Raw genomic sequence first — 19,699 nt, forward strand, 5'->3', positions numbered from 1 at the left:
GCTGGCCAATGGCCTCTGCAAAGTAGACCCAGACCAACCCATGTTAAACTAAGGAAAAATAAATTTGGAAGGTCAGCCTGCCCAATCTAGCCATCCAACGATGCGTCCTCAAAACAGAGTGATTCCTGGCTTTTTTGGCCCCTGTTTGGTATATCTGAGATGGGGTGTGAATGACTGATAGCCTCATTCTTAGTTTAGGGCTTGCACACGGCACCAGTAGGATAACCATGGTCTGTAACTTAGGTGAAGATTCCCAGACCCCTCCTAGCAGTAGTCCTGCTCATCTCACAGTGCCTTGGTATTTTCTGAGCGACTCAGGCCCCCACTCCATCATCTGGCCCTGTCATTTGGCCTGAGTGGGCTCTCCTGGACACTCATAATGTAACCTTCCGATGAATTTCATCCTTTCGCCAAAGGTGAGAGCAGGCTATGGAATTAGCAAGTTGCATTTATTTGGAATGTAATAGGTTTTTGATTATCTGGGAACTGTGGTTATTGTGGATTTTTGGAAAACAAAGTTCATCACCATAAGCCAATCCTCACTAAAAAAGTCACTGGAGAAAGTCACAATTCCACTTGTAAAATCATTTTATTGGTATAAATATACATATGAATAAAATACCTTCAGCGTGTAATGTAAGTGAATATTTGTGAAATGTCTTAAAAAGTAGTAGTTTGATTTTTTTTACAGGTGTCAAAGTATTCTCTCTTAATCACACGTTAAAAGCTAATATGCAGACAGAAATTAAAGGCCTTCAAAAAACACGAATATTCATAAAACCTCATTCCAGTCAACTATATACATTAATCTGGGCACATGGTAGCACCAGCCACGGGCCTTTCACTCAGTTCTTAACTTGCTTGTTGATGGTATCACAAAGGTCACCAGACCAAGTTTAAATGTACAATTCCACATTGGGAAGGAAGAAGTTCCCCACGGGAGAATGCAAAAACCATACCCAAGATCTAATATATATAATTTATACAAATTATTAGTGTGCTCTGTTAATATAATTACAGTGTGCAATTGCATACATCAAGAATAAATTGCTCTATCAAGTCAAGTGCAGATTTGACACAGGTACGTGCAGCAGTACCCCAGGGTCAGCTGGATGGTGTTACTTGTGAGTGTGTGTCCAGTTACTTTGTTTACCTCCCAAGACTCATCTTACAGGGCAAACTAGCTGCCTCAGAGAAATTCAAGTAGGGCCCATGGGATAATTGCTGGCATTCACTGAAGGCATATGAAGGAATGCATAGAAATCAAATGCTAAGGGTTGGGAGAAGATCAGACATGTGCTTTGATTACTGAGAGATGGATCTTTTTCAGTTTTGGGGGGGCGGGAAAGGACAAAGGAAAAAGCACCAAGAGAAGATGCTTAGGAAGTAGGAAGAGGTGTTGCCCTTGGTTCCTCTCTGATGGCCAGCAAACGCACCCCGCATGGTAAGACTTCTACATGGGTGACCGTTACACAAAAATAAACTCTTTTTCTGCTTCTTCCCCAGAGTCACTGGATTTGCTGCCTTGCTGGCCATCTTTACTGGAGGACCACTGCTTTTGTTCTTGACACTCCTGGGCCTGCTGGCCCCAGCTTCTCCTGGACACTGAAACAGAAAGGAAAGGAAGTCATTATAGTTGATGAAAAAGAAGATGCCAGTGGCCTGAGCAGTAATGGGGTGAGATGCAGGGGCCCTGAAGAGTGGGAGGGGTCGGGATGAACTTGCTCAAAAACAACTTGCCAAGTACACTTCAAGACTCTAGACAGAAATTAAAAACAAACCAACAAAACAAAACAGAAAAACCCCAGTCTATGAGAGGGTGAGCCTCTCATAGATGTGGTTGACCATCTGAGGGCAAGGACCCCAGAAGGTGAGGGTGTGGGTGGGAGCGAAGGGAGAGGCCAGGAAGGAGGAGCACTGAAGCCACTGTGCCCCAGGTGACCTCCTCAGTCACAGCTGCCCCCTCATGCAGCGCAGAGCCCTGAGGTGGACCATTTAGGGTTGGCCATCCCTGCTTCAGGGACGGGATATAAGCAGAGGCCCCAGTAATCCTTGTCAGGGTTTTCTATGTCTTAGAAAACCTCAGTTCCACTCGCTAGGAAATGTTTAAAGTCTCGTAGAGATGAATTAATACTGCCTATATTCAATCCTCTAGGAACCAGCCTCCAGGTAAAAGAACTGCCATTTTTGTTGCCTGTTCTGCTCACATATAAATATGAAGGATCTGCTGTGTCTCTACAAAGCAATGATGAGAGAACAATCACCGGACTGAGCCTTTGTGATGTGTCCTGCCAGGCGCTCTGTTTTATCATTGCTGCTCTTCACAGCTACGGGGTAGGTTCCATAAAACTTGGAATCGGGATTTAAACCAAATTTTTCTCCAAAGCCCATGTTCTTTCCAACTAGATCATAGCTTCACTGCTACTATACCTTGGGAAAGGTTCAGATGCCACACTCCAGCATGACTGTTAAGGGTTATTAAATATTACTCACCAAGTCTATTGTAGAGACACCACTTAAGCTAAAAATACCAAACCCATGCACTTTGTGTGGCTTGAAAGAGTACAGCTACCTCACTACTCAGAAGTTTAAATGACCCAACCAGGAACATAGTCCTGGAAAAGCAAGAGGATTCATTTGCTGCTTCTAATCATTTCGATGTTAGCATTATGCTAAAAAACTAATCTTGGCTACTTAAATGTTTACTCTGCTAAAGAATGGTTTCAGGAAGTGAAAGCTCCTGAAACCTAATAGTCAAAATGCAAACATAATAAAGTACTTCTCCTGCCACTCCTGCTATCAGGGCCAGATTCTGACCTCTAGACAATAAAAATTTAAGTTTAGTTAATTACATTAAATTGAAATTATTCAATTCTGAAAAGGATAAACTTTCAAATCTCACAATACAAGTAAGTAATTTTTTAAAATTTTTTGACTTCTTTTTACCCAACAGCTTTGCGCAAATTCTCAGATGGAGGGGAAAAGCAATGAATAAATGTTATATATTGATTTTTATTTTTTAGCTTGAATTGGGTAAAAAAATTAAATGTGTTTGTTTGGTCCTTTGAAAGTTGTTAACAAGCCAGGTTTTGGAAAAGTAAATAATTCTCTATAAATAGTTTACCCTTTATCACGAAGCCAATTTGATAGTATTCAATAATGCTCAAAGTATTTAAGTACTCAACTTGTGTGTGTATTATAACAGGAGTTAATAGAGAAAATTTATAATATTTTCATCTTGAAATACTGTGCAATAAATAATCTAACCTCAAAGTAGAGCATTACTAGTGAAAACTGCTAGGAAATTTTATTCATTCATTTTAAAACTAAAATAAGTATTACTCAAAAATTTCCAACACTACAAGCTCTAAGGAAGAAATAAGTATGGTGATACATTGCTCATTTGTCTTCAGAGCAAACATATTAGCTTTTTTTCTTAGATTAAAACTTTTCATCCTTCCCAATATTTTAGGCTTCCTCGAAATCCCAGGTCTAATTGATGTTACATGATATGACATCAGACTACTCTCTAAAAATGGAGAAATTCATGCAATCAAATATGTTTCTGTCACAGATAAAAACCGAGAACCCTGGACCAGAGCTAAGCGAAACTGAGAGAAATCCAACACAGGAATCTTCCCTGCAAAAAGTAAGATTGTCCTTTAGCCTCCATCCAAGTGATACTAGTTTTTGAGTCCTCCAGGGATGGGGGGGTGGGTGGGTGGGGCAAGTTAACAGGCTGCTTTCTGAGTTGGTACCAGTCGTGAAAGGAAAAATTTTAATTTGTCCGACACAGTCACTGAGAGGAATAATAACATGCTCTTTCTGGGGGACTGTCACAGCACTTCACTAGAGCGGTGCCATTATCTAAAAATTTATTCTAAAAATATTCACTGTCATTGATTTAACTCTACCAATTGTGAATGTGACAATGAGTCTAGTACCAGGCTGACATTTTCTTTGTATCATAGGTAGGCACCTTTCTTGGATAGGAAAACTGAGGCATGGTGAGATCAAGGAACTAGTTGCACAACTAACTTTGAGTTTGGAAGCCAAAGCACACAGTATTAGTCCAGATCACTAGTGCAAACAACTTTGTAGGGAGAACGTTCTTTGTCAAGTTTGTTTTCCAGCCTTTAGGCAGCATTATTTGATTGCATGTGATTAGGATGTTCATTACAATTATATTGAAGTAGGTTCAATATTTCTGAATTTAGACTCTACTAATTCAGAGGAATCTGAGGCAGCCTGCTTTAATGTGTGAATTCTTACATTAAAGAAGTGTAGTAAAACAATCTAATTTTTTTAATATACTGTATAAGTCAAGCATTAAAGTGCTGGAGCATCTCTATATATGTGTCTATACACATATTTATTACCATTCCAGGTACCATTAAAATTATAAAAGATACTTGAGTAAGTAAACAGGCAGTGTGTTCAACAGAGACACTCCTATGTATATTCATATCCTGTCTACAGTGGCGATAATTGGCCCAGAGAGGCTCAAATGTGAAATCTGTCATTCTTGAAGATGATCTGATTTTGCGTGTATATATATATATATATATATATACACACAAATACATATATATGCTAATTTTAAAGCTTCTGAAATGTGCATATAAATTCAGAATTAGAGATTCATATAAAAATTTGAGCTTTTCTTCATTTTAAGCTCCACTGACCTCCAAATTTCCCAGGAGAAAACATTATGATGACCTTAAAATACTACTCAGCAGTCGGCCCTGGTTTTTTAATACTCTCTGGCAAGGGCCCAAAGTGCCAACCAACCATTAAATTTCTTTTGAAGAATTCACGTAGGGGTAGTAGAACCCAGATCTGGTGAAAAATGGGGAACAGAGCAGTTGCTTACAGACAATAAGCCACAGCCAAGGTTTTGGCTATAGGTTGAATTATGGAAGAAGAAAGTGATATATGTAAAAGGAATCTCACAGTAAGATGGCCTGTACAAATAGAATGCATTACAATGCATACAAAGCCAAAACCAACTATTTTCTTCAAGAAAATAGGACATACTCTAATGAACACATCAGAGCTTATGATTAAACGTAGAGAGGAAATGCTATGAAATTCATATCACTTGAGGCAGTTACAAGTACTTCCAGGAAAAGAAAGTAAGCATTTTACCTGTCACATCAATATTAAAATAGCCACACAATTAAAACATAATAATCATGATAAAAATAGGTAGCATGCTTTGAGAACAATAGCCTCTGTTTCATGGATACATGATTTAGGAAAATAGGAAAGCTATTAGCATAAACAAAGCTGTTCTTAAAACACTTAAAGTACACACTGTGGTTTAATAGAATTGCTCTGCTGAATGCTATTTGTTAACCAGGAAACTATTCAGAAAGACTGCTACGCAGTTCTCAGGGGTGAAGACAAGTGCTGGGAATCGGCACTAACAAAACAGGATTAAAATATTATACATAAAATTACTTTAATTGAAGCTCCTGTAAAAATTACATTTTTGGTTTCCTGTCCATGGTTCAAGAAATCAAGGCAGCAAAGCAAATCAAGATGGTCCTATTTAATTCCATCAAAATATGATGCAGCCCATCACAATGAGAATTTTAAGCCAAAGAGGTCATGAAAAAATCAGAGAGACACAGAATTTCTTGCCTTTCTAGGATTTGGCTTATCTCTGGCTTCATCTTATTTCTACTCTAACTCAAAGCCTCGCTGGCTGATCCATGTGGTACTGGCAGGCGGGCTCCTTGTCTGTGTGTTGTATAAAGTGCTCTAGTGACCTCTTGAAGAAGGAACATTACTTTGTATCAAGTGGTGCTTTGTTACTAACAAGTGATATGAGTCAACTGATGCAATAGTTCAAATGTAAATTTCCAAAATCTAGAAACATCTATGTAACCTTGAGTGTCCTTATCAAAAGACGAACTATATAGAGATAGAGCTTCTGATTTAATATACTCTAAGAATTAATTCTCTCTCTTCAGAAAATAAGTGTCTTAGGTGTTCATTTATGTAATTTTTCTGTGACTTGAAGACAACAGATTTTCTTAGAAAATCTCTTGCAGGGAAAAGAGTTACTGTAATTGTGTGTCTATGAACACACCTACCACAAAGGAAGTACTTTAATAGTGAAGGACTAAGTTGGTTGGTTTCCTCTAGGGCAAGTGCTACTCGGCCCAAACAGAATGTTCCATGCGTATCTACAGACTATGGACTTCGCTTTATGTGGTGGGCATGTCCTTAACTCCACCCTGTCATGTGGCTAGTGTGTGCTGGGCCACCAGGCAAGTCAGGGTACGTGGCTCATCCAACAGTACTGGCCAAGAAGGCTGATTCCAAATGCTGTTGCTCGTGGAAGGCTGGTAGGTGTTTTCTTTGTTGTTTTTCTGTTTAAATCTGTCGAGGGAAGTACTCAAAGACAATAGTTCCTACTTGAGAAATCATAACTCAGTGGGCTACTAAGCTCTAAGGTGGGAGAGGTTTATCAACAATAAGTGCTAACGTTTGAGAATGGTTTAGCCTTTTAAAATAAAGGGAAATTATCCCTATTATAAGGTCACTTCCAGTGCCCTGCCCTCTTGAGGGATGTGGGGTTATGGCTAGACTGCGGGGCTGTGGGCACTTTATCCCTGGAGCCAAGACACTCATATGTTAACCTCTGATAAAGTTTTACAGAAAGAAAAAAAGCCTTCTTCTAAGGGAAAAAGTCCCTTAAGGAAATTTCACATATCAGAATATTTTATATTCTTTTTCTTTTATGATACTAAAATTTCCTTTAAAAGACTTTTCAAGTCATATTTATAAAAAGTTATTAACCAGGGAGATGATGAATAGTCATAGAAAAGCCATTTCCTCTCTGAATCAGCAGTGCTTGTTCTAAAATTTCCCATTGGAGACGAAAGCTGATTTAAAATCTGTCTCCTTTTTCTCTCCTGGGACTGTCCTCACCTGAAAATAACTTTACAGAATTTACTACAGTGTCAAATGGCAGAGAGAAGTTATTGAGTAACTGCTGTAAAATAGTATAAATTGTTCCTAGAGGTTGAAAAGTTAATTGGTACTTTTCCTTTCTTACTAAAGGGTCATGAACTGTCCGCTAAAAGATCACATGCATCCTTCCCTAAAAGAGTGTAAGGTAAGGTGTTAGACCAACATTCTCTAAAGGATAAACTGTGCTACTAAGAATTTCTGACCCCATCCCAGTTGAAATCTAAGAGAAGAGTAAAGAGAGAAAGGGAGAGAATAGGAGACATGACCCTGAATATAAAAATAAACCTCCACAATCACAGAAATTTGAAAGGACAAGTCACCACACTCCAAAGTAACTTGATCCTCCTCATAAGAATTTCTAAATTTAGATTTTTAAGTCAATACTTTTTGCCCCCAATGCAAGGACCATCCTGTTGCCATTTAGAAAAAAAAAAAAGTTTATGAATAATCCCTGACCCAGTCCCAGGATAGAAGTTACTCAATTAAAGTTTGTTTTTGTTAGTGCCAGTTCATAAGCTTTGGGACAGTGAGGGATGATAATTGAAGACTCTAACCATTTGTTGGCTGTGACTTCCTGTGCCCAATTGCATTCACTTCCTCTTCTGCAATGGTGGAGTACAGTTTTGAAGGTCTTTTCCCTCTACTGGAAGGCTTGCCACTGTCATGATCTGAATGCCTTTTGTAATAATCTCCTCTTTGCACTACTGAGGAAAAGGGATTCATTTTACCCTTTGTAGTAGCAAATAACATCATGTTGACATTAATATTAAAAAATATTAATATATAAAACTTAAATATCAGCTTACCCACCCCACTTAAGATTCAAGGAACCTCCAGTGTTGGTCCTGAACAGATATACCGTTATCTACAGAATTCAACAGCCAACATTATGGAAATGTCGTGCAAAATGAGGTGAGCACTGAGTCTGCCCCCAGAAGATACTAATAAAAAGGCCCCTGCATTACCATTTCGATTCCAAGATGGATTAACGAAAGTCACATTCACTATGGAATAATCCAGAAGAATCACAGCCATTTACCTGTTTCAGAAATGAGTTGGGCACGCTAGTCCAAAGGGAGGCACAGAACAAGGAAATGAAGTAACCAGCATGAATAATGTACAAGAAAATAGGAATGAGCACAGCAGGAACATTTTTCTAAAGAAAAAGAGAGGGCTCACAAGCGGCTCTCCTTCCTGGGCCAGCTTAGTGGACACGCTGAAAAATAAACTGAAGTCAAAATATTACCACCTCAGACATTTACAAACCGTGCTCAGACCTCACCTAGATTTTCAGTCCAATTTCAGTATCAAGCGACATCATCAGAATGATCTCGGTGATTAACTTATCCCGGATGCCAGAGGGAAAAGCAATGGTCTCCCCAGCTCTACAGTCTTTAGCTGGAAAGATGGGGCTGCAAACCATCCATAGTATTTGCTGCTGGGGGGAGTGAGGAAGGGAATCAAACATCTATCCCTGAAGCTATGAAATGTCTGAGAAGCAACTCATTGATTCCTAAGTTCCTGGGCAAAGAACACCCGAATTTTTCAAAGCAGCAATGGGCACACGAGCAGCATCCAGTATTTCACCCACTTCCTTAACTAGAGAGGCTCCATGGTACATGCTGTTACTCATGAGGCTGGTGGGTGACTCTAGGCCTTGTCTGATCATATAGCCAGGCGTCTTAGAAAACATCATTTTTCAAAAATGTTTGTTAAGCAATTATTTCTTGTTCAACCTTCTCCCCCTTCTTTTTAATCCTTCCATCTGAGATGAGCATTCCTACTTACCCCTACCATCCCTCCATGCCTCCCCATTTCTCTCCAACAAAATTCTCTCAGGCATTTTCAAAGCTTCCTTATAAGTAAAGACGCAAAGTCAGCAGTTGCAGAAAGATGGGCAAATGAGGGGTGGGGCTGTGTGGTGTGAGTGGGCCTATCAGGGACACTCGCTGGCTCCAGTCTCTGACCTGGCACCACCAGTTTCCTCTTCCTACACCAAGACTTCCAAAGGCTGTGGCTGTAATACCAAGCCCTGTATCACAAACACTATCTATTAACTTCAACCCAAGACCATCATGAATAAAAGAAAATGGCCCAAGGGAAGAAGATGTCAGAGCGGTCAAAGAATTCTAGAGCATCAAACAATAAAATAAAACTAAGCAACTCCAAACCACACTGAGAGCTATCTGGACATGGGTGACAATGGCTCTAGAATTTCTTTATAGGTGGGGCTTAGAGATGGCAATTACATTACACTTTATGAAGGACAGAACCCCAAAGGCAACTGTGCATTGAACAGAATGGGGGGAGTGGGGGAAAGACCTGGTGGGGTACGGAAGACACCCCGAACACCCCTCGCCTCCACTGCTACCGACATTTGATCTGATTCTGGGAGATGAGATTCAAGTCCCGGGACTACCTTGTTCTGCTCCCACCTCAGCAAATTAGAAGGCACACACTGGTGCCATGATGCCCTGAGAGCATCCATGCAGATGACACACTTCTGAGAATGAGGATCATCTGACCTCACGACTGAGCGAGCTAACAATCCACAGCGTCTCCCAGGCCTGTGTGAGCTGCTCCTGAACCATAGCAACGTGACTGACAAGGTGACTGACCACCAGGGGGAGCTCTTCTGAGCAATGATGGGACCTAGAAACCTACAGGGATCAACCAAATGAGTCACAAAACAATGAGTGTGCACTTCTAATACACCGGGAGTCAGTTCAGGAGCATCTAGAGATTATTACTACAAAGATCTTTGGGCTGAGTGTCTCCGTTACGCTTTTATTCCCTGTATATGGTCCTTCTTTAAGACCCAGTGTCACCAACAATGTTGAATCAAGTTTCTGAACAAAGAACTGCACTGGTTCCAAAATTTAATCCAAGGGACGCTGAGCTGACCGACAAACTCTAGGATACAAGTTGAGTCCAAGATTAATTCCTTCCGCTTGAAATGACTCTCCTTGCGGAGAGCTCACTCAAGAGAAAAAATGTCTTACCTTCCCGGGAAAACGTCCTGGGACTGGGCTGTGGGCTGCCCTGGCTCTCTCTCTCCTTGTCCGAAGGAACCTTTTTCAGGACAGGCGGAAGAAGAGCGACTTTAGGGGAATCCGGGCTGGATGGAGAGTCTGGGATGTCCTCTATGGAGACACAAAGACATGAATCAACCTGTCTCACAAACTGGATTCCTAAAGTATAAGCTGGGTTAATCTTTAAAAACAAATGACTAATAATCTTTTTAAAAGCAGCAGAGAATTTTTCTGGCCAAAAACTAGCTTCATAGCTCGGTGAAGTAACAAACAATAGAGAGAAAAATAATGAAAACTTACGAAGAGTTAAAATCTGCAGATGTGAATTTATCTTGCAGATAGAATTTCAATTTCAGAATTTCAGTGAGCTGGTATTTGAAAATTAGACTGTAAGTGAAATAAATACTCCCTCTGCCTCAAACACAAAGGCTATTTGCTTCTCTTAAAATACGTGATAGTTATAACACATTGCCTTTACCTGTTGTCAAATCCAGTAAAGTGGTCACCATATGTATATAACATATATTTGCGCTTTCAGGAGTGGAGGTGCACATACCTACATACACATACTGAGATCAGTAAGAATAACTTAGAATCATGGACTTTGAGAACCAGAAAGGACTGTGGTGAGCACTGTACAACTGGAGAGACTGAATGACCTGCTAAGCTAAAAAGATGGCAAAATAGGTAGGATTAGAACTCTCGTCTCTTAATGCTAAAGGCTGTCCTGTTTCAGTCTAATTGAAAGGATTAACTGCATTGCACTCCTTTCTGTGCTCTATCACCAGCAAAGTAATTCTCAGTTTGGTGTGTGTGGGGGGGCTGGGCTGTGGTATACACAGACGGTGGGGCTGTGTGCCCATGACACGTTATTTACAAAAACAGGCCCATAGTTTGCCAAGCCCTGTTCTAAACCCTAAATATTTCACAGGCTATGGGATTAAAAACACAGCAACTTCTGCATTCCCTATTTGTGGGCCTCATCCTTAAACTGTGGCCTTCTGGAGGGTCGGAGCACCAGGACACAGCTTTCAGAAAGCTACACTGAGCCCTGTCAAGGGGTCAGCACCCCACGAGGCTGCTTTATCCATCCTGCCTCTGAGCCGTAGCCCTGAGCGCAAGGACAGTCCCTGAGTGGGTGACCTCAGCACTAAATAAAGGCACCCGTCAGCCTTTGTCACTCTGGCAGGTTTCTCATGGCCCCTCCCACACACACGCCCCCTCCATGTTCACCAGCCGCCCCGGAAACCAGCTGTGGAGGCCCGGTCATGGTGTCACTTCCTGACCAGCAAAACCCTTACCAGGCCGTGAGGCGGTTCTCGGTTTCTGCGGGATGGTGGGCCGCACCGGCAGGCTGGGTTTGGGGGACTGCAGGAGGGGCTTCGGGCTGGTGGGCCTGCTGGAAATGCTCCGGGACCTGGAGCCCGCCTCCACCTTGAGCTCTGCTTTGGTGTTCTTTTCTGGTGTTCCCAAACCGAAGCGGTTCTCTGGATGCACTTTAGGCACTTTTAAAATGAAAATGAGTACAAAAAGCACTTTACTGTAAAAATCAAAGGTGAAAGAAACCAGCCCTTTGAAGGTAGAAGTCGGGTGCAAACTGCTGTAATGGTTTCTTGTCATTTCTCATCAGATATTTTATTTAATTGAAGTATAGTTGACTTACAGTATTATATTAGTTTCATGTGTACAACATAGTGGCTCAATACTTTTATAGATTATACTCCATATAACGTTATTATAAAATATTGGCTATATTCCCTGTGCTGTACATGACAGCCCTGCATCTTATTTATCTAGTACCCAGCAGTTTATACCTCTTAATCCCTATCTTGCTCCTCCTCCCACCCCTCACCCCACTGGTAACCACTGGTTTGTTTTCTGCATCTGTCATCAAAGATATTTTAGAACAGGAACATGCTCTTCTAGCATGTTTTTAGAATCAAAACACGCTGGTGAAAGACAAAAATTCTTGCTAGAAAAATGGTGAATTTCGTGGTGCTCTTCTGATCCCCCTTGACTATTCCAGAGATGACAAGCCTCATATTTAATAGGGTACATGTCCATACGTGTGTATAGTGGGGAGAGCAGGCCTCAATCCATTTGAAGCCGTCAGATCTTCCTTAGATCTGGCACAAGGTACAGGTCTAACCAACTGCAGGTGCCTCCATTCTGGAGGACAATCAGTTAGGGGTCTGGCTGCAGGTCCTGGGAGAGGAGCGCTGTGCTGATGCCCAGAACCTCAAGTCTAGTGAGAACCACTCCAGGAGCATCAACTCATGCCCCGCCTCCATAGCTTTTGCTGCCTTAATTATCCAGATAAGAGGCAAAGATAAGCCAGTTGAATATGAGTTTTAGTCCAACTCTTACCTTATAAAGATGCTATAGCCAAACACAAGAACGTCAAACAGTAAAATGAGGTAATTTCTGCACAATTTACAAGTAACTCTCCAGTCTGCATCTAAAGTATCTTACTCTCTTTCTGCACCTGAAAAGTCTGAGAGTCAAAGGAAATTGGATATTCAGGAATATTCAAACTGAAAGAAAAGAGCATCCCCTCACGTCAGTTAAAAAGGCCTCCTCCCATATACCATGTATGGCCTATTTTTAAAAACATCAGTAAAACAGAAACAGATTCATAGATACAGAAAACAAGCAGGTGGATTCTAGAGAAGAAATGGGTAGAGGGATGAGTGAAATTAGGTGAGGGAGATTAAGAGGTACAAACTTCCAGGGACGAAATAAATGAGTCACAGGGATGAAACGTACAGCATGGGGAATGCAGCCAGTGATTTTGGTATAACTTTGTACCGTGACAGATGGTACTTGACTTATCATGGTGATCATTTTGTAATAGAAATATCAAATCACGGTGGTGTGCACCTGGAACTAACACAGTGTTGTAGGTCAATTATACTTCCATAATTAATTAATTTAATTTAATTAATTCATCAGCCATGTCCCCTCTCCAAATGCCCACAGTTTAGGAGGACTTCTCAATGAAGTCTCTTCCCTTTGGGAAACAGGGAAAGGTGCCCTGCCCAGATGCCAGGTTACTATGGTGGGAGGTGTCGGGCAGGTGGAGGGCTGCGGTCTTTTAGGTTAAAGCTGAGAACATGTAACACAGAGGCCCATCCTTGCTCTCCATCTTTATTTGCCTTCTGTCAATCACATTTGATGCATGGAATCAGAACATGTTTTTCTTAAGGGGGTGACGGCAATGGCCTGACTTACCTGCGCCACCTCCATCCAACCGTTCTGTGCTGCTCAAGGCCAGGCTGGAAGAATCCTGGGAGATGGCATCATTTCCAAGTTTCTAAAAAATTCAAGTGCCCCGCCCCAAAAGTGCATAGTTTTTTAAAGTGTAAGAAAAAGAACAAAGCAGATAATAACTGGCAACAAATAATGGCTCCTTAACTCTACTGTCATTAAACTGACTGTGTCCGACCTCCCCATCTCCCTGAGGCTCTGCTGCTGGGACAAAACCATGGGAGACATGCTCTGTTCTGTGTTTACAATCAGGGCTCTCGGGTCCAAGGTGCGGCCAGTTCCCTCAGGATGCTCCCCATGTACAGAGGGGTGGGGCCAGAGGGAGCCAGTGGGCGTGGTGACGTCTCCTGTTTTTCTGATTGAACACCTAGGCCGGCTCTGCAGCCCCTGATGCTCCACGTGATGGGGGCACTGATAACTCTAATTGCTTCCAGGGCCCTCTCCAGATTGGGTTCCACTGATCTAAAAGCAGTGGAAACCTTCCCAACCTCAGTGTACAAAATAGGTAGGAAGGAGCCTGAAATGGGCAGGGTCTTCCCTGCCACTGAGGTAGAAGCACTAGACACACATCTATAGTTTAGGAGGCAAGTATAAATAGGTCTGAATTAATTTTTTTTAAATCTGCAGGTGGGAGGAGTTTATGATGGCAAAGGCAAGGAAGGTGAGATGGTGAGGGAGGAATCAGCCTCTGCTTTATGGGGCAGGAAGTCCACAAAAGCGTGAGGCATTTAGATACAAAAAAGATATGAAAAAGAAAAAAAGGCTATCGTTTGCTCAATGATACCCGAGAACCCTATTGGCAGAGATGACCCACATCTGCCTCCCGTCTAAAAAAAAAATAAGAGGGGCGGGTGGACCAGGAGGCACAAAGATTCCTAAGACAGTTCGAGCTTCAGCCTGCCGGTTCCTGCTCAACTCACGCTTCTGACAAACCTAAAGAGCAAATAATCTGCTGCCAGTTCCGAGCTTTAAATTGTTTCCGATGATACAGGAGAGATGATCTGAAACACAGCTGAGATCTGCCTCATTACAATCTGCCACAGCCGCGCATCCGCTGGGAGTGCCAGCTGTGTCAGGAGGGAGCGGGGAGCATGGCAGGAGTGCAGAGGAATTTCTCAGCGAGCCTATGGAAGTTCCCCTTTCACTAGTGGTGGTTACTGAGGTTTCAGAGGAAGTGTGTACACAAGTACCACAGCGAGAACGGCACGTTATTTGACATCATTATGGAAAAGTGACCCCAAGGAAGGGAAGCCCCCGTGCCAGGGGCAGCACGTGGAGCCCTCTGAGCCCGGACGCAGGTCCGCAGGGCCAGGGGCTAGCCATGCACTGCCAGCCAAAACCAGCAGGGGGCGCTTTAGTCCCCCCCCTCCCCCAGCCGTCTAGAGGCTGGGCCAAACCAGTCCTCAGATGCAGAGATGCAGAGTGCCTGACCTAACCTTTTATACCTTCTTAGAAGGCAGGGGCGTGGGTATCCAAGCTCAGATAAAAATGATAAAGTGGAGTATTTAAACAGGGCCAGGAATGAAGAGAAGTTAAATTTGTGCCCTGAGCGCCTTGCTTAAGGGGAAACTGCCTTTTAGGCTCATGCAAGTGCAGGGCTGGCATCTGAGAGTAAGGGCCTCCTTAAATTTTATTCCCTGGGCGCCTCATTTGCCTACATTTAAAATCTAATCCTAGGAGTTGTTTTCACTTTTTCCTTCCAGGCTTTCTGAGGTAGTTATAAATCCCCCAAATGACTGTGCGGAATGAGGATGAAAATAACCTGATGTCAGTTGTCTCTGAGTGCAGGCAGCTGAGGAGGTGGCCCCAGAAGAAAAGATGTGGCCGCTAAGCTTTCAATAGCTGTTACTCTCCTTTGTTAATAAATGATAAATACCATACTTTCATTTTCACAGTGCTTTCTGTGAAAATATATGTATTTTTTAATAAATACATATATTAAAAGTAAGTAGTGTAAAGAGAATTACTCCAGAGGAAAGTGAATGCTATATATATACATACACATATATATATATATTTTATCATAGTATATTCACTTCTGGTGCTTATGTTGCTAACTTTATAGGGAACACAGTCATGGAATTTTAGGGGGAAATATTCTAAAACTAATTTTCAAAACACGGTCTCATTATTTTATAGTTCTGATAGAACACCCTTGACTGGTTCCAATTTTAAATACTAAGGATTTTTATTCTTGTTTTAATAGACACTAGATGGTGCTCAAAGATCATTAGTATAAGTCTTGAACAAATTAAACCGTAAGAATTTTGTCACTTGGAGCCTATTTATCGAATCCAAAGCACCTGAAAAAAAACCCTCCAACACTTCTCATCTTTCTACCAACAGGCAGCTATTCATCAATGGAAACAGCGACAAAAATAAACCGCTCATTAGTGAAAACAGCACATTCCTTGTTGTAAGGAAAGTCTATGAAACAGATTAAAATATAAACATTTCCTTGGGTGTGTGACTCACCAATTATGTGGTCACAGTGTTCAGAATTCTGACCAGTGAGGCCACAACACGCCTCCCATGTTAACAGAGTGTAGTTTCAGCCCCTCAGCTCTTCTCTGCGGGCTAATGAGTGAGTGAGGAGGGATGTGTACCTAGAAAATTGCTAGATAATCAGTTGTTTAGAAGTAATATAAAACAGCCCTGCATGTCCTGGTAAACAGTTAACCATTTACTTCCTGAAAATCAAGGGTTCATTGGGATGAACTATTTTACTCTGATTCAAATAAAAATCAATGTGCAATTTTCCTTTCATTGGAGAACCCAGTTTTACAAACATAAAAGAGCTCAGGATACTGCACAGAAACCAAAACCTGGGTTAAACATATCAATCTTAGTGATCACAATAAGGATACAATCCTCAAGTAGCTGCAGGAAAAAATAGAGGTAAAAGGAGAAAAAAAAATACACAACTTATATTTTAAAAAGAAGTTCAAAAATAAGTAATGCATTAAGTCAGATTTTGGGGGGACTCAGCAATTTTTAAATGATAAAGTGCTTCTTCATAGCAATAGACAACATATCTCAATGGTCAAGTATTCAATTAATTCTAACAGAATACTTTGACTTTTAAACCTGGAATTTAGCAAGGAACTTTCAGGTTTGGAAAAGGACATACATTCTGAAGTAACTGAAAAATAGATCTCCCTTGATATAACTGGAATCGGGTTTCAATAATTTGCCTCTGTCAGCTTTCCTATCTCCAATCACCCTCAGGTCTCCATTTGGATTCAACAGACCGTCTTTCCCCAGAGTGGAGCATGTCCCTGGCACAGCTGTCACATGTTTCTGTGACACGCACAGGAGCACCTGAGCAGGTGAGACAAGGCCCGTGGACCTTCAGCCACTGTCTGACCTTCCCAGGCTGAGACTCTCCGGGAGAGCATGACCCTCATGCCAGCAGGAAAACATGGGAAGACCAGGCCCTCTGGTCTGTGTTCCGGGTTCTTTAGGAAAAAGTCGTGTTTTCGGATTTTTATTTAACCCACAGGTTATTTTTCTGTACCTGTCTTGCCCATAAAAACCGAGTGGAGACAAAAATGACAAAGGCAACCAAGTCAGAACAGACCCTCCTCCCTTACCTTCAGTGAGCAAGCAGCCTTGGCTTTCATCTCCTGCTTGGCCTTCATCTCCGCCAGCAGCCCGCTGCCCATCATTTGGACCCTGTACCTTCGCCCTCCTTGGGGGCTGCCCTTGCTGTCACTCCGGTCCACCTTCCCCACGTCTTCCCCTTGACTTTCTTCTAGGGAGTCAGGTGTTTTGATCTCCTCTACCCGATCAGCACTGCCATTGTGCTCGGCTGGCTTCGTGTCCTTCCTGGGGGTGTCCACAGCTGGACTTCTGACTCCTGCCTTTGGAGAGGAGAGTTCTTCTGTCATCAAGACTGTTGGTGACCGCTCAGGTTTGGTCCTGGGTTTGATTAAGTTGAGAAAGCCACTTTTCCGAAAGTCTCGCTTTTTCTTCTCGTCTCCTCCTTCACTGAGCTCATGGGACTCTGAGCCTCTTGCTGACCCTCTCCTGTGATTCAAAAGAACAAATCCTGTTGGGTTTACTGTAATTAAAGCTCCAGCAAGAATCAGTCAAAATAGAAATAGGGAGATTGCTGCTTATACGGCAACCATTCTGAAGCATTTTTTAAAAAGTTGACTTCGGAAATAGAAAGGAATGTTGAATATCATCATATCCACACAAATCAACAATGGGAATCTGATGTGACTGGGAGGACTGAGAGCACAGGTGAGTTTATGTTTAAATGCTCTAGAGAACTTCCAGAAAAGGGGGCTCCACCCAAGACATAGGTGGGTGACGGACTGCCTTATTTAATTAGGCGGGCACTGGAAAGGGCCAGATTTCCCCTTAAGCCCTTAAAATCCTTCCATGGTCATTAGATAACATCTGAAATTCCGCCCTAAGTGCTCAAACCAAGATCCGGATCCCTGCTTAAATGTAACACCACTGAAAGAGGCAACAACATGAAAAAGCAGACAGTTAAGCTTTGGTAGAGGTTTGTCAGGAAATGAATGGGGAGAAAGTGTAAATGATGTGGGTTGAGCGGGAGGTATCATCACTGCCTTTCACTTAAAGCTGGAAGGATGAATGAATAACCCGTTTAGCTCCCGAGTCCCCAGGAAAATCCCAGTAAGGGATTGAAGAAAAAAAAAAAAAAAAAAAAAGGCATAAGCCCCAGAGGGGAGAAAAGGCAAAAACAACAGTTCAGAAGCCAAAATAGTTAGGAGTGAAAACTGACTTAATCTGGGAAAGCTGACCTCTAAAGCATTAGTAGGGGAGGCCCTGAAGCAAATGGATTTTAGGTGAAGGGGAGCAGAACGTGCCACCCCAAAACATGCCTCTTTGGCACAGGATTATTTGAGGCTGATTATTTTTTAAGGAACAGCAGACACAGGAGAAGCTCTGAAAACAGAGTAGTTACCCTTTTGTAAGAGAAATTTACATTTCTAAGGAAAATCTCCATTTGTAAGGGTGTATTCCTTTCAGTACCAGGAAAAATAGAATCACTAAATCCCTAGAAATTTATCCGTGGAGAAGGCAAGGACTTAAACCTGCATAATGACCGTACCCTTGTTTATCTGGTTCAGGATAACCTCCCCAAACAGTCCCCAACCCCATCTTTCTTCTTTCTTTAGCTGAAGGTGGTATTTAAGGTGGTAGTGTGGGCCATTTCAGGGAATTACTGTTTTCCTTAGGATCTCCCATGTATACAGGGGGTATACATGTTAGTAAACTCCATAAACAAGAATAATAGAAAAATGTGATAGCATAAGTGGAAGACTCAAGGTTGGAAGACAGAAAATTGCACAGAAAGTTGATGGGGGGAGGCTAAGAAAAAGAATGAAGAAATAGAAGAGAAACAGTTTAAAAAAAACTAGTGGATTAATAGAGGAAACAATAATGGGAGCTTAAGCAAAAGAATATAGAGAAAAAGGAAGCAAAGAAATTATAAAAGAAATAATTCACGAAAAACTCCAGAACCAAAGAATATAAATTCCCAGATTGAAATGGCTCATTAGTGCCTAGCAAATGGGTTTCAACAAAACAAAATCAAAAAACCCACACAGAGGATATCATCATAAAATGTCAATATACCAGGAGCAGAAAGAAGATCCCAAATGCTTCCTGAGAAGAGGGAAAAAAAGAACAAGCCACAAACAAAGGATCAGGGCTCAAGATGACACTGGATTCTTAGAGCAACACTAGAAGCTTGAGGATACTGGGACCAGGTTTTCAAAATTCTAAAGCAAAATGGATTCCAATCTAGAGTTCTATACCTAGTCACACTATTAAGCAAAATGCAAGACATATGCATTTCAGAAACTCACTTCCCGTGCTTCCTTTCTCAGCAAGCAAACCGAGGAGGTGCTGCACCAAACAAGAGAGTGAAGTAATAAGGAAGACGACGACCGGGCCAAAGGAAACAGGAAAGACACAGGAATGAGTGAGGGGAGGCCCCCAGCAGACAGCGAAGGGACATCCCAGGAGGACAGCAGGGGACGAGGCCTACAGGTCACCCTGGGGCGATCAGAGAGCAGTGAAGGATGTGCCCAGGAAGATGAAACTGAGAAGACTTGAGGAAATGTATACCTTTACTGGAGACTTAGGAGATAGGAATACAGAAAACTAAGCAAATGCAAAAGGAGACAATTGTTAACTCCAGGGAAAATAAAAAGTTGTATAGCAGATGAACCTATTTGCAAAGCAGAAATAGAGACACAGACATAGAGAACAAACGTATGGACACCATGGAGGTTGGGGGGGATGAATTGGGAGATTGGGATTGACGTATATACACACTACTATGTATAAAATAGATAACTAATGAGAACCTACTGCCTAGCACAGGGAACTCTACTCAGTGCTCTGTGGTGACCTAAATGGGAAGGAAATCC

At 41.9% G+C, this 19,699-nt stretch overlaps 1 protein-coding gene across 5 annotated transcripts in view; it reads right to left on the reverse strand.

Annotated features, from left to right (window-relative positions):
- Positions 1-1,468: 1,468 nt before the first annotated feature.
- Positions 1,469-19,699, reverse strand: part of CARMIL1 (capping protein regulator and myosin 1 linker 1) — a gene marked incomplete at both ends in the record, with an annotated part of 315,364 nt that continues 297,133 nt past the window's right edge. For 2 of the 5 annotated variants that reach the window (XM_079713629.1, XM_079713630.1), the window contains 5 exons: positions 1,469-1,605; positions 9,987-10,127; positions 11,318-11,521; positions 13,248-13,329; positions 16,877-17,312. In XM_079713629.1, coding sequence (XP_079569755.1) covers positions 1,469-1,605; positions 9,987-10,127; positions 11,318-11,521; positions 13,248-13,329; positions 16,877-17,312 — 1,000 coding nt within the window. Of the gene's footprint in view, positions 1,606-7,538; positions 7,689-9,986; positions 10,128-11,317; positions 11,522-13,247; positions 13,330-16,876; positions 17,313-19,699 lie in introns of all 5 variants that reach the window. The other 3 variants (XM_079713628.1, XM_079713627.1, XM_079713631.1) reach the window with 3 other exon arrangements.

Source organism: Hyperoodon ampullatus (genome assembly GCF_949752795.1).
Source record: "Hyperoodon ampullatus genome assembly, chromosome: 10".
Taxonomy (NCBI): domain Eukaryota; kingdom Metazoa; phylum Chordata; class Mammalia; order Artiodactyla; family Ziphiidae; genus Hyperoodon; species Hyperoodon ampullatus.